Source organism: Carassius gibelio, chromosome B19, assembly GCF_023724105.1.
Source record: "Carassius gibelio isolate Cgi1373 ecotype wild population from Czech Republic chromosome B19, carGib1.2-hapl.c, whole genome shotgun sequence".
Lineage (NCBI taxonomy): Eukaryota > Metazoa > Chordata > Actinopteri > Cypriniformes > Cyprinidae > Carassius > Carassius gibelio.
In genome coordinates, this window is record NC_068414.1 from 13205729 (window position 1) to 13221904 (window position 16176).

At 36.0% G+C, this 16176-nt stretch overlaps 1 protein-coding gene across 2 annotated transcripts in view; it reads right to left on the reverse strand.

Moving 5' to 3' along the window:
* LOC127979590 (solute carrier family 66 member 2-like) overlaps positions 1–7490 on the reverse strand; it is a 34485-nt gene extending 26995 nt beyond the window's left edge. Inside the window, exons 1-3 of one of the 2 annotated variants that reach the window (XM_052585128.1) lie at positions 6925–7490; positions 5767–5900; positions 4510–4557 (exon numbers count right to left, since the gene is read on the reverse strand). In XM_052585128.1, coding sequence (XP_052441088.1) covers positions 4510–4557; positions 5767–5900; positions 6925–7127 — 385 coding nt within the window. In that variant the 5' untranslated portion in view covers positions 7128–7490. The remainder of the gene's footprint in view (positions 1–4509; positions 4558–5766; positions 5901–6924) is intronic. The other variant, XM_052585129.1, reaches the window with a different exon arrangement.
* Between the last annotated feature and the right edge of the window lie 8686 nt (positions 7491–16176).

Below are 16176 nucleotides of genomic sequence, written 5' to 3' on the forward strand. Positions count from 1 at the left end.
CTTCCAACATGACAATGACCAAGACAACACAGGAGTGGCTTAGGGACATCTCTGTGAATGTCATAGATGGGCCTAGGAAGAGCCTTGACTTGAACCCTATTGAACATCGCTGGAGCAGCAGATCTCTTTGAAGAGGTGAATGCCTCACTTCTCTGGAACTTTCCAAACTCCATGAAAACGGCAGTTTTTAAGCCTCTTCTGAAAAAGAGCAATCTCGGTAACACCATATTTAGCAACTATAGACCAATATGAAATTTTCTTTTATAGGCAAGATTACTGAAAAGGGTGTTTTTAAATCAGTTAAACAAAAACTTAAACTCAAATGGATATCTAGAAAATGTTCAATCTGGTTTTCCGACCGCATCACAGCACTGAGACAGCGTTCATTAAGATGATAAATAATATTCACTTTAACTCTGATTCTGGCAAAAGATCAGTTCTGGTACTACAAGATCTCAGTCCTGTGTTTTGACACACTGTCGTTCATAACATACTTCTAGAGAGACTGGAAAACTCAGTCTTTCTTGGATGGTAATCAAATAGTTCAGGTCATTCTTAGAAGGGAGAGGTTATTATGTGAGTATAGGAGAGCATAAGTCAAAATGGACGTCCATGACATGCGGAGTCCCACAAGGGTCAATTCTCGCACCGCTCTTGTTTAGCCTGTATATGCTCCCACTAAGTCAAATAATGAGAAAGAACCAAATTGCCTATCACAGCTATGCTGATGATACCCAGATTTACCTAGCCATATCTAGGACCTAAATATATTGCAGATATGTTCACTGAATATAAACCTAACAGACCACTAAGATCATTAGGATAAAGTCAGTTAGAAATACAAAGTGTTCACACAAAACAAGAGGAGTCAGCTTTTAGATATTTTGCAACCCACAATTGGAACAAGGTTGACTTTTTATGTATATATGTATGTATTATGTTCTGTAGTTTAAAGAAAATTCATTTTAAAAGGAAAGCAGTTTGTTCTTAAGTGTCTATTGTATAAATGTCAAAATGTGTTCTTATTATGTCTATTATTTTGCTGCATAACCCCATAAACTGAACATAATAATAAACGTTTGTTTAATAGCAGAGACTATAGTGGATTATCAGACAAAATGGACAGTCAGCTAATTTTGACTCAAGTACAGTCAGGCAGAGCGAGCAGTTTTTGGGAAGTTTTCGGAAACACATTTGTTTGAAACACCCTGTTCTCTGAAAGCAGTGACTGGATGCTAATTGAGGCGGTTGCGGTGTCCTGTAGGGATAATGCAGTGGAGTGAGACTGTGTGTGGGAGTGCCGCACATTTACGTCCATTAATGCTCAACCACCAGGACCCCAGCAGTCTGCCCTACATCAAACACATTTAGAAATCTCTGCCAGAGCCGACTGAATTACAGCCAATCAACTGCAAACAACCAGCTCCTGCTTCAAGCCTGAACGACGGACATCACCAGGATGACAAATATGGACAGATAAATTGAGATCTGAATGCACTGGATAAAAACTCTGACTTATCGAGTGCTCGGATATCATATAATTTCTGCCCTCAACCAGCAAACTGCCCATTCCTGCTTGACCCATGACCTCTGGATGGATCAGAGCACACCTCCATTATTCAGTTCCACTGGATCAATGAGCTTGTGAGCAAAGCAGCAATTAGCAAACACCTCTCAGCCTGAGTGCGTAGCACACTTCTAATGAGGTGTGTGAGGGGCCGTGGGGCATGCATGATCAATACATGTGACACAGAGAGAGAGAAAACAACAAATCTGCTTTTCCATCAGCTGCTAGTTATAGCTAGATGAAAAAAAGTACTATAGCCTCAGTCCTATTGCTGATTTAAACTCACAAGGCACAAATAATATTGCAACAAAATGGTTTTTCGAAAAAAAAAAAAAAGTATTATTATGTAAAATAAAATAAAAGGGTATTTCAAATAAATATTTGTTTTCCCTTAAATAAGTACGGATCCCCGCACATGACATGCAAGAAAAAATAAATAAATTGTGGGCACGATTTACTAATTCGTTCCCTCAGTGTACTAAAACGTGCACACGATCACTATTGCGTTCCCTTGATTTACTATTCCGTTCACTCGATTTATAAATTGTGCGTGCAATTTATTTATTTTTTCTTGCATGTCATGTGCGGGGCTCCTTAAATTAGAACAGGATGACTTAAAAGGATAGTTCCCCAAATATAAATTATGTCATCATTTATCCACCCTGGTGTTGTTCTAATGATATGCCCTACTTGCTTTTTCAAACAACAAAAAGAAAAAGAAATCTGCTTGCACTGGCACAAGGTCATTAATACAGCACCTTAAAAATGTTATTGAATTAATGAAAAAATTATTTGGGGTAATACATTATTGGCCTGTTTAAAAAAAAAAAAAACTATTGTATACCATCAGAACACTTTTATTTATTTATTTTTTTATCTGGATGTTGGTTGCTTCTCACTATTATTATATGGACAAGCATGAACAGGACATTTTTCAAAATTTCCCCAAAGAAAGAAATTCATACAGTATTTACAAAAAAAACACACCAGGGTGAATAATAATTACTAATTTTTCATTTTTAAATGAACTACCTCTTGAAAAGCATTTAAAATTAATAAATGACTGTTTTGAAATGAACTACAGCTAATCTAGATTAAATTGTGAAAAATTGCATAAAATCAAGAAATCAAACTGAAATCCATAACTACAGTGACCGCATAATAAATAGGGTTTTTACCGAATACGTTTTGGAATCTCAAAACAAATCTAATTAATATATCAATATTTAAGGTTTCTGTCGATAAAATTCTATCCTATTTCAAGGGTAATATACTGAGTTAACATGAAACTGATAATCAGACATTAGCCCTAATACAATAGTTCACCCAAACCTCATAACTGCTCCAGCCAGAGCAGCGTAAACAGAAGAAACTACTTTCTTTTTCTGGTCAAACTCTATTGAAGCGGTGAAGGGAGTTCAAGGTTAAATGCCTGATCCTAAAACTGGACTGAAGACCGTCACATTTGCTCCAGTGAGAGGAGACGTCATTCACAGCAGCTGCCCGACAACCACAGGACCTCAAAGAGACACAAGCGCATATTAAACAGCAACTCCAGCACATGTGCTGCTAACACCTGACATCTGGCATCGTCTGCAGTCAATAATAAGATGCTTTCTTCAAAACCCAGTTGAATTCTCTCCAAAAACACCAAATGCCCTCAGATGGAGGACACAGTTATGAGTATAAATTAAAATCGGTGCACATATGTGCAGAAAGTCTGCAGACGTGGGAGTGCATCAATCAGACTGTACAAGAGCAGATCTCAGGTATGAAGCACTAACGCCACCTGCTGTTCATGTACAGCAACAAAAACCAAGAGTGCCAAGAGTGCCAAGAGTGCGCTTTCAGTGAAAACATGTGTCCGTTAACTCTGTTAGTAGACCCTCATGAGACAATGCAATCATCAATAGTACAGCAGCCAAAGCCATGCGGCACTCTTCAGAGTGTTAAAGGGTTAAATCATAAAGGCATCAAGAAGTATGCAGCAGTATAATATAGCACAACATGCAGCGGTGTGAAATATTACTCAATTACTGATTTGGCAACCAGTTAAATGAGCTGTTAGAGGCATGAAAACTGAATTACTTCATACACAAACAGATTTAAATTTAACTGATATCTATTTGCGTGCAACACTGGAATTTCATCATTCAAATCAACAGAATACAAAATGCAAATGCAAAACTGCATCTATCACTAATGAAACATGCGTTTGTAGTTCATTCTTATACTTTAATGTCTGTTTTAGATACATGCAAGTGAAACTTCAGGGTTAATAGAGAGTTATGGAGTCAAAACAGGGCCACATACACATATAATTATTGAAAAAGAATTGAAGTGTTGCAAAAGAAAATACAATTTCTGCAAATGAAAATGAAAGTATTGAGAAACAATAAATGCAAAATTGCAAACTGCAAACAAAAATAAAGAATTAAAATAAAGAAGTAAATGAAATGATTGTATTCATTAAGGTTTTGCAATACATAATTTCCATGCCCATATCTACTAGTTTATTTGTAAAAAAAAAAAAAAAAAAAACTATCACAAGCTAAAACTTGACTGAGATGCAAAATAAAAGCAGAGTTGCAAATGTAAAACAATGAAAAATTATTGCTTTTCATTGTTTCATTTATATTTGTGATTCTTCATTTTTGTTTGCAAAACTTATTTCATCTTGCAATATTTAATTTCCTTTTGCAATTCTTTATTATTGTTTGCAAAAAGCATTTTTTTCCCAGTACTTTCATTTTGTTTTGCAAAACTTCAATTCTTCTGCAAGTATATGTGGCCCTGTTTTGACTCCATAGAGAGTGGTGAATTAATGACAGGATTAGAGGAGCATAAGGTTCTGTACAGGTCATACTGGGAGGAAATGAGCGCGGTGGATGATGGATGAAATAAAAAATCTATAACATCAGACTGTTTTGAGGGGAACATACCCAGAAAGAGCCTCTTAGAAACTTTGATTTCTTCATCCTTACTGTCTGCTGCTTCAGACAAATAAGACAAATAAACCAAAAATAAGAACAGGGAGATTGCATCGCTCCATCTTCACGAGGACACAAAAAGCCCTGAAGGAATGAAACTCATGAAAACATGTCATATTTCACCCTAAAAGCAGCTGTTAAGGAACTTTTTTTCATAAAGAAAAAGAAACATATTTTTAGTACAATTATAATATGTGACATTTCATTTTCAAGATCATAAGTTTAATTTTTCTTAAGCAAAACATTCTGTAATTTTTAATCAAAATTTTTTCCAAATATGCTACAAGTCGGAAGGTAGGAATCATTAAGATTGTTTTCGAAAGAAGCCACGGTTTGCACAAAAATATTTAGCAAAACTGTTTTCAACTGTGATAATAATGTTTCTAGGACCATGTGACACTGAAAACTGGAGTTATGATGCTGAAAATTAAGCTTGGCATCATAGGAATAAATTACATTTTGAAACATATTCAAACAGAGCACAGTCATTTTAAATTGTAATTATATTTCACAATATTACTGTGTTAACTGAATTTTTTTTATCAAATAGATGCAGCCTTGGCAACTATGAAAGACTTCTCTTCTGTTAAAAGTTATACAAGACGTTCATTCATTTTTATGTGTAGCAAATGGGTTTGTTCAAAGCGAGATCATGGGAACCTTAAAGTGCCACTATTATGCATTTTTTAAAATATAAGACAACTGTCAACCCATAAAGACACACTTGGGTACGACTTTACACTAACAGATAAAAACTGATTCAACAGGATGTCCTCTGCAAACAGAAGAACGAGAGACTATTAGCGCTAACAAATGTGTTTCTAAATAAGCACATTCTTCATTCAGCAGTATGTGGACTTAGAAACACTAAGCATTACTTTTGATTGAAGCATTACTTCCTATATACTGCATTACATATTATTCTTAGAAATAAGTACAATACATGCAAAGTTCAGTGCTCGTGCTCAGTTTAAGAGAACAAACTCATATTTTGTTAACTATGTATCACACCCCAACTATAAATAAAGCTGAGACTGATGTTCCAGCCGTTCAAAGTTCATCCACTTCAGAGGCCCTTCTTGTATGATAATCACACGAGACGCGCTCAGAGAAAGACCCTGACCATGTGACTGTACCATGTACTGGAATTCAATAGCTCAGTTCAAACTAAACTGGACCGAGGCGGTAAAGAGTCATGAAGTTTGGCACCTGTGAAGGAGCGGCGTTTGGTGTTGAGTTCAGAGGTCAAGCGGACGCTGGTGCACAGGTTCAGCATGATTAACATCGTGATGATCATGATTATACTCTGCCAGAGCAGCGGAGTCTCAAAGAAACGTCCAAACCTGACAGAATCATAACAACACACACATATAAACTGCTCAGAGAAAAGCACCAAATACTGTAATATTCCTACAATCTTTTAACCAGTTAAATTTCCTTTAATTGTTTTTGTTAGGGACTGTATATTTCTCTGTTTCTCCTGCCTTGTTCTGTTTCCTTTACAGTAGCCAAGGGGTAAGCTACAAGTATTTTTTTTTTCATTTATGCGCATCAGTAGGTTTGTACCAAACAACTGGTAAGACTTTTGTATATCCTTTTTTTAAAATCACCAATCTTTGAAATGTATATACTTAATACAAATGTGAAAACAGAAATATTTAAATATCTTTCCATATTTGATTAAATATCTTGCAGATATATTTCAGAGCTTAAGAATAGAAAAGTTTCAGATATTTAAAAAATAATAATAAAAATGAAGTGGCTAGATGGGAGAATGGCTCAAAGTTATATTCGTTTATTACAGAAAATAATATGTAAAATTAGTGCTGTCAAGTGATTAATCGCATCGAAAATAAATGTTTTTGTGTACATAATGTGATGTGATGTATGTGATATTATGATCTATATATAAACACACACAAGCATTTGTATATTTAAGAAAAACATGACAAGAATATAAATATATACATGTAATTTTTTTTAATATATGCTGTATGTGTGTATTTATTTATATATGCATAATAACTATACACAGACATATAGTATGTAAACATAAACTTTTATTTTGAATTGATTAATCCAGACTAATAATGTTACAGCCCTAAAATACATCGAAATATTTCTTAAATGTATGCATAGGTCCATGTGTGTATTTATACATAAACAAAGGCTAAATATACACAACACACACATATATAATGTAAACAAAAACTTTTATTTCAGATGTGATTAACTGATTTGACAGCACTTGAACACACATTATAGTGGATTATAGACAGATCATGTGTTTGTATGGTTTGCTCATATAACTGTAGCCTATAGTCTTGTTGTGTCTCCAGACATGAAGGTTGAGATATAATAACTCACCTAAAGAGTATTCTCAGTATGTTGGCCACCAGCAGCACCAGACACACATATGTGGAGAACCCCTCAGCATTCTGGGTCCTGCGGATGTCCCTGTACTGAGGGATGTATGGCACCACCCCTCCAAATATGATGGCAACAGATGCGATCCAAGACACCGCTTGATGAGCAACATTCATGATCTGATCCACAACCACTTCATCCATCTCTGAGATGCAGCTGCTGTCTCTTACAATTAAAATCAACTCAATGCAATGACTAGCCCACTAATGCAATAACACCTAAATCACATTACTATTTTGTTGTTGGATGTATATTTTTCTAAACAACGGCAGTAAATATACTTTCATTAACCCAGGCAACATCCACTGATTCATTGGATATAGTGATTCCGCTTTCCAGCAAAGAAATACTTGCTAAATCGATGGGAACGGATCCTCAGCGTGGGTCCGTGTTATATGAAGTTTATCTCCTGTATTACAGAGATACACAGAGCGCTGTAAAACATTTTAAAGCCACTGTGATCCTCTCTGCTACTGCTACAGCTGGCTGAAAGCTCATAACAGTACTTCCGTGTTGCATACGTCACAGAACGCTCATTACATATTCATGAGACGCGCGGTCCTATCACCAGTCGAGTTTCCTTGTATTGATCTTCATATAAACTCAATATTTCGGATTGTGAGGATTATATTTAACACCACATGTTAGACTCAGACATGATCTGACTTGATCTCAAAATGTTTTACACTTGTGAAGGAATATTTGTGTCTGATCCCTTCGAAATCCAAATGTAATGTATAAGGTATATTAACGCCAAATAGATTTGCAATGTAAATGTAAATGTAAAATGTAGGTCTATCATGGTTTCCATTAAAATATTTAGCAGCACATCTGTTTTAATTATAATAAATGTTTCTTGGGCAGCAGGTTAGAATGATTTCTGAAGGATCATGTGACACTAATGATGCTGAAAATACAGCTTTGATCATAGGAATAAAATCACATTTTAAAATATATCACAATAGAAAATGGTTCTTTGAAATTGTAATAATATTTCACAATATTACTGTTTTTACTCTATTTCTTTCATCAAATAATTGCAGCCAAAAACCTTTAAAATCATATATCTATACCCATAACTTTTGAACAGTATAGCTACTGTACATGAAGTCATTCAAAAACATTATCTCGACTCGACTTGTTACTATGCATACTTCATTCTGTGTGAAAATATTTATTACAGGGATGTAAAACTCAGTTGCTGGAGGGCCACAGTCCTGCAGAGTTCAGCTTCAACCCTAATAAAACAAAATCTGATCCAGATAATCAAGTGCTTCGGGATTCTTTGAAAACTACAGGTGTGTGTGCTGAAACAGGGTTGGATCTGAACTCTACCACCGTCCTGCAGACTTCCGGTCCAGTTCCTGAACATCTTTAATCTGCAGGACGGTAGCTCGCAGAAGCAGGTTTGGAGACCCCCTGTGCTACACAAAGAACTGAGGGTTTTCCTTAACGCCTGAACTGGACGAGATGGGAACACGCATAGAAGACCTGGAGAAGAACATTGCTGATCCCATGACACAAGCAGGAGCTGAGGAGCATTGTAAATCAAAGCAACTGCAATGGATTTATTTTAGTCAGTCTCTCAATTAAAGTTTGGTCAATGACTGGAGACGTTTAAAACCGTAAATAATAATTTTTACATTTCTGTTTTTCTGCAGAGTGGCTTTGAAGAGAGACCAAGCTGGCAAAACCACTGAATTATTCAGTGTCTTGTTTTCTGTTTGATTTAGGTTTGTATTTATGATGTAGATCTTGTATCTAATGCAATAAATGAACTTGTTTAGTCTTTTGTTATAACTTTTCCAAACAAAAATGGAAAAGTATACCTCTTGCTGACATTTACAATGATCTTTGAAAGCGGTCATAAAACTAAAGGCCAAAAAAATGCATTGATCCATTTTAAATACTTGCAAAGGACTTAGCAATGCATAACTGAACTTAAGGGAATTCTTATTAACTTATTAATGATTTTTGTAATATTTTGCACTTAGCACTCATATAGTATCCTATGCTTTTTCCTTAAAAAGGGGTCTGTTCAAAATGAACTATTATGCAACACTATCGCCATGGTGCAAATGCTGGCAGGCATTAAATGTACTTTTGTATGTTATTTACAGTATTTATTTAATTTGATGGAACTGTAGTAGTAGTTTTTCATATATGACCAATTATATAGGAATTTTATTTAATATTAATATATTAACAAACAGGTAGTAATTGCAATGTAATCTGGATTACACAATCAGATTCCCCCCAAAAATGAAGCAGACCTACTTGTAATTTGATTATATCATGTTTTAAAATGCTCATAATCAGATTACAGTTACTTTTTTATGGATTACATGATTTTGTATTATTCACACAGTGGCAGTAAATGTTTTTTTCTTTTAAATTTTCCTTTCTAAATAAACTACCTGCATGAAGTATAGCTTCTCTCTCTCTTTTTCTTTACAGAATATGGTACACAAGAATCCCATTTAACTTTATTTGATAAATGAGTTAGGTCTAAAAGTAATCAGAAACTACATAACTAAATATGTGTAATCCAGATTATGTTAGTAACTGCAATTTTCTTCATGCAATAAGTAATGGATTGGAGTTGTAACCATCTACCCAGCACTGTTGCTATATCTTTAGCCAGCAGCTGGCAGCATTGCTTCTCTCTTCTCACTGCAGTAAATAATCAGTGTAATTAAATCAACGGAACTGAGTCAGATACAGGTCTTCAGCCAGACCAACACTGGCATTGAGATGAATAGATCCCCTGATAGCTGAATACATAAGCTTGTTAGGAAATGCCAGTATTTGGCTGAGATACAACTATTTGAAAACCTGGAATCTGATGGTGCAACAATAAAATAAAATAAAATCTAAATATTTATAAAATCGCTTTTAAACTTGTCAAAATAAAGTCCTTAGCTATGCATATTACTAATAACAAAAACTGATATATTTACGTTATTAAATTTACTGAATATATTCATGGAACATTATCTTTCCTTAATAATATTCTAATGATTTCCGATATAAAAGAAAAAGAGACGGTAATAGGCCTTTAAAGTGCCAAACAGCCTCCTATATACTGTATCTTTTTATTCTACAATATTTATGTACAATATTTTGTATGTACATTCTTATATGTAATAGTATTTACTGCAACATTCTTCTTTTTGTCAATGCCTTGTTTCTTGTTTTTTATTATTTTGTGAACGTAAAAATAAAGCTGTTAAGCTTTCCGAGACTTGTTGGCAAGCAGCAACAAGCAGATGTATTGTCCGTCCGATATATAATGCCAGGACAAACTTCTCGCGTTTGAATCGTACCCCGCGTGTGGCTTGCATGAAATATCGCGAGATTTGTGCGGACGTTATTCACCAAAGATGCGCCTCCGCCGTAGCCCCGGTGGTTGTCAAGGGAGACTACGCAAGAAATGTGACGTACGCCCGTGGGCCGGACCGTGAGTTGGAGAAAGGGAATGTCGATCGGCGACAGATCGGTTACAGAGGCGGCCGGCAGAATGGGTGAGTATTTAGTCTCCGTCGCTTTGTTAAACTTGCGATTGGTTAAACTCTTCTGTTAGCAGATTTATCGCTTTGTTTGTGCGGTGTGTTCTGAATTCGCGTGCGTTGTTGCGCGCGGCAGATGCGTTTCCTGAACGTGTTAATAGATCAGCTCGAGCTAACGTTACTGTTTCAGCCTAGTCTTCACTCTGTATGTCGTTATCACACAAATTACTGTCTCTTTTCCAGTAAAAGTATTTTATTTTAATGGTTATGCTTACAAACCCGTACTGTGGGGTGGTACAATGAATGTATCAGACCGTAACGCCATATTACTTAATCATTGTGCTGTGCTATTTTCATTGTAACCGTAACTTGTATTTAAAAATGCCATATTGAACAAAATATGGCATTACGACAATATTTTGTCCGCGAAAACACCGGTAGGATGGGCTTGAGCAGTGAATGCAGTGCTGTGGCCAGACAGAGAAACACCTCCTTGTGTCAGTCACTCTCAGCTCTGGAGAAATATTCAAATGTGTGTGTTGCAGTAGATCAGGCGCCTTCCTACAGTTTACACAGCACTAATTAAACACACACACACACACACACACACACACACAGACACAGACAGATAAATACCCGTATGTATAGATCTAGTATATAGCCTATAGACGACTGTGCAGAACAATGGATTAGTCACATAGATGGATGGATGGATAGATAGATAGATAGATAGATAGATAGATAGATAGATAGAGGGCTGGATAGATAGCTAAAGGGATGGATGGATAGATAGGTAGATAGATAGAGGGATGGATAGATAGAGGGATGGATAGATAGATAGATGGAGAGAGGGATGCATAGATAGATAGATAGATAGATAGATAGATAGAGGGCTGGATAGATAGCTAAAGGGATGGATGGATAGATAGGTAGATAGATAGAGGGATGGATAGATAGAGGGATGGATAGATAGATAGATGGAGAGAGGGATGCATAGATAGATAGATAGAGGGATGGATGGATGGATAGATTGGTAGGTAGATAGATAGATGGATAGAGGGATAGAGAGATGGATGGATAGAGGGATAGATAGATACATAGAGAGATGGATAATTTCTTCATCAAATTTCTATTGATGTGTGCTTACAAAGCACAAAGAGTCCATTTTGATTCATGCAGACTTTATCATAAAGTTCATATTTAAGGTGTTGCATGTAGATTAGCTGATTTTACCTTTACTTTTAAGCATCATAACATCTCATATGAAGCTTACTAAAGAAGTTTGTCCTATAGCAACACACAGCATGATCATCTGTGAGTGAGATCTCTGGTGTGGCTGAAGAATCCCTCCTTCATTTATTCCCTTGATGTTTGGATCACATGGCTATTGTTTTGAATCCTGTCCATTCGCATGTGAGCGTGTATGTTTTCCTTGGGTAGTCCTGATGCTTCATAAAACAGAAATACAGTTGAACTTGATCCTAAATTCCGTGGATTTTATCCTACATCGAAAGGGAAGAAATCAGGATGACATGAAAACAGCTGGGATTCGTCTCTTTGGTGTGGACGTGAATCCATTTTGGTCCTGGATGCAGGTGTGATAGTGACTTTCCAGCCCTTGAGTGGGATGTTAAGTGAATAGTTTACAGCTGAAATCTTGAGAGAGAATGTGTCTGAACTGTGGGTGGTCAGAATAGCCTTTTAATGGGGTGTATTGTCTGGCTGCTTTCATTGAGTGTGTGATGATAAAACCAGACCGAGACGGCATGCTTTGCTCACATGCTGTTGCGATGAGCCGACAAGATCCTAGTACCACAGTATGATTTCCATGATACGGAAAATGAAGATGGAATCACAAAATCAAGTCAATACAATGGAATTGATTATATATTAAACAATATCATCCAATTTGGAGATAAATCAAAAGTGCAATATATCGCCCGACCACTAATTAAATCTTAATTAAATCATTAACACGGAACACAGAATAATTTGAAAGAAAATAAATAAGTTCAAAGTAGGGCTGGGCGCTATATCTAACGATATGATCACGCGGTCAGTAAATCTAGTCAGTAAATCTGGTTCTGTGATTAGCGCTAAATAGTAAAAAGGCTCTACCCTGGTATTCAGGTTTTTTTTGTTTTTTATTGCACACATCAAAATACACTGGTTTATGGTCATTATCCCTTTTGTATGAATACATTTTTTATGCGTCTGTATGATTTGTGCAGCTTGCAGTTCATTTTGGACTTGCGAGTCAGTCACATCCTGTGAAGTGCTAGTCGGAAACGTGTCTTGTCAGAAATGTGTATGGCTGTATCTCATTTACTCCTTGTCATTGCTTTGCCTTTCTGTCTGTCTGTCTTTATGCTTGTGTTCAGGCTACCACATCTCTTCCGGCAGTTAAGCCACATACAAAAACATGTTTCAGGACTGCAGCCACTCTCTCGCTCTCATCTTCCCTTTAGATCTCTACAAGGTTATGGTTTTGGTGTCATCGAAAAGGGATAGTTAACCCAAAAGCGAAAGTTCTCTCATCATTTACTCACTCTCCTGATGTTTCAGACCTGTTACCTTTATCTGTTCTGTGGAATGAACAAGACACTCAATGAAACTTGATTAAGCTTTTACATTAATGGCCATATACTGAATGAAGGCATCTGTCTATCCCATAATAACCTACATCAGTGACCCAGAATGTGACCTTGAGATGCAATCATTTATATCATATGTGTGGTGAAAAAATCCCTGGCATGTTTTTATTTTAGCTGTTGTGAATCATTGTGGACTATATCTGTCAATGCCTCACCACAGGGAATGAATGTAGCTTTTATTTTAGTTTTTGCTGGTGTGTTGTTTAGACCATCCAAATTTGCATTGGACCATTTACTGTAATGGTTCATTGAGAGGTTCCCCTTCAAATATGCTGAGCGTCTCGGCTTTGACAGGCTTTTAGCCTTGAAGAAGGAATAGGTCCTCTCAGTTTCCCCCCGTGAGATCGGACTTCCCCTGCGTGTATTCGTGTGTTCACACCTCACACCTGCCCTCTAGAAGAACACCCAACGATAACATCAGCAGGAAGTGGTGCAGGATATTTGTAACAGCCTTTCATTTGTAGTTTCAGGAAAGAGCATTGCTTATTCATTGTGTGGGTGGTTAGAATAGAGTAAGAGAGGACAAAATCTCCAAGACAAACAACATAAATGCAGTAATAATCCATCTTAAAGGGATGGTTCACCTGAAAAGGAAACATTTGTTCGACTTGGCAGAAATCAGACTGGCAAAATCATAGTAGAAGTCAGTTGGTATAGGAATTGGAAGTTGTATTTTTGCTTTGTTTCCAATGAAAATGATTATTTAAAGTGCATTTAAATGCACTTTATGTTAAATGGCGTTGGTTTGCATAAGATGTAAAATTGATTATAATGTGGTTGTATTTTTGGATTGTGTGAATGTGATTATAACTGAATGACTACTTATTCAAGTATAGGGCTAGGTACCGAACTTCAATGCCTTTATTGTATCGAACGAAAAACTTCGATACTTTGAGTATCGAAAGATTATTTATCTTTCGGTGCCAAATTTCAGTTCCAAAAGCCAAGCTGCGTTTTATTTTTGACAAGTGGCTGTGTCTGTGTGAGCTTGTAGCATACGTGCATGTAATGACCTATATTTGCAGTGATTGGCTGTCCAATCCAATCCAATTCTGAAGATACTCGCAGTCACACAACACAAGTGTAGTTGTTTTTTCTCAAAATGTTTCCATTTTACAATGCCAAAGTGGTCTAAAGGGTGGCTACACTTTATAAAAGTGGTTGTCAAGTCAGCAAATTGCAACATATGCGATTAGAGTATTGCAACCAAAGCCGGTGTTACGGTTTAACTGGTTACCGTGTTATTAACTTCTTTGTTTAAGTCTCCGCTGCAGATGAGCTGGAACGACGGCAGCAGATTCTGCGATTCTGAAAGCACAAACTGATGTGATATTAAGTGTCTAATAAATGCAGACATGCTCATTGCATGACTCTGATATTCTTGTAAAGATTACAAGTTATTAGTATTCTCGCCCGTTTCGCGGCTGAAGTAAGTAGGATAAACAAAAAAATAAAAATAAACTACGTCTGTGTTGGCGCGGGTTTCGAAGACGTGCTAAAAGACGGCGCACCGCAAGACGACAGAAACAAACCACCGAGCTACTGATCTACACTGAATCATCTCTAGATTCAAGACAGGACTCTTGGCGTCACATCATGCAGCTGCTGAACCAAGGAAATGTGACCGTTTTAACTTGTGACCTGTGTTTACCTATTATGAAAATAAACCATAGCAGAACGATGACTACATTTAATGGTTCATGATGTTAAAGAACATTTTATGACTTCTCAGACAACTGTACATTTGTGGCTACTGTGGGTTAATTATAAACTAAAGAAAATGTACCATGTTTTTACTATGGTAAATATGAGTTAACCATAGTGTTTATAATTAACCCACAGTAGCCACAAAAGTACAGTTGTCTGAGACGTCATGAAATGTTCTTTAACCCAAAAATACAGTTTTATTTTGCACTAAAAAGTTTTTTTTTATTTTTACATTCCTTTGCATTTTAGTTGGTTCAATATTAGCCTGTACACAATATCATTTGTTTGTTTATTTATTTATAATATGTTCATGTTGTGGCAAAAAGCTTTCTCTTTTTTTGTTAAATTTGGCCAAGTTAGGATTGATACCAATCCTGAGTGTCTGCTGGCGCACCCCTATCCAAAAAAACACAACCAGTTGTATTAATAATTATATTCTGAGTGTGAAGTGTTACCAGAATTTGTTTTAATTAAAGTGAAAAAATAAAAGTTTTGCGTTTAATGTATTTGTGTTGATGTTGAAATGGATTTTAAAACATATGGTATCGAAAAAAGTATCGTAAACTGAGGTATCGAAATTGGCACCGGATCTAAACGTTTTGAACAATACCCAGCCCTATTTAAGAATAAATTTAGCAGAAAAATTGCATGAACAACTACATCTTGAACAAACATGTCTTATCCACATTATGTTCAGAAATAATATGAAGAAAATGCTTTAAAAAAATTCTCAAAAGTCAAGGTAATACAAATTCAGAATGACAAGGTATAACACCAGTAGACTATTTTTAACTATAAATGTTCTGTTAAAACAATGCAGCCTATCATCATGATAAAAGCATGAAATATCAAACATACTGTAGTGGTTCTTTACAGTTTTTTCCGATTGCGCTGCTTTTGTAAACAAAAAAATTGCTTTTGCTTTTGACTGTTGCGCTCGCTTCTCATGCATGAAACGGCATTCTAATAGTGCACCGCTCAAGTTAAAAGACGTTCAACTTGCATCTTCTTGCATTTTTTTTCCTATTCCACTGCCCGTGTCACATCTTTTTCAACACAAAAGCGTATTCTGCATGAATGGCACACAGCGATATGAGCGATTAATCACGTGCACCAACATGCAGTTGTATCGTTCCTTTTTACTGTTAGCATTTGCATTTTGACAAAGTGTCTAATTCTAATGCTTTTATATATATATATATATATAATCAAATTCAAAAACATCAAATTCAAATGAATCGACAAAACCTGAAACATTGCCCAGCCCTAGCTAAAATGTTCCATGACCATTCAGTTTAACGGATATATTTATGTAAAAATTA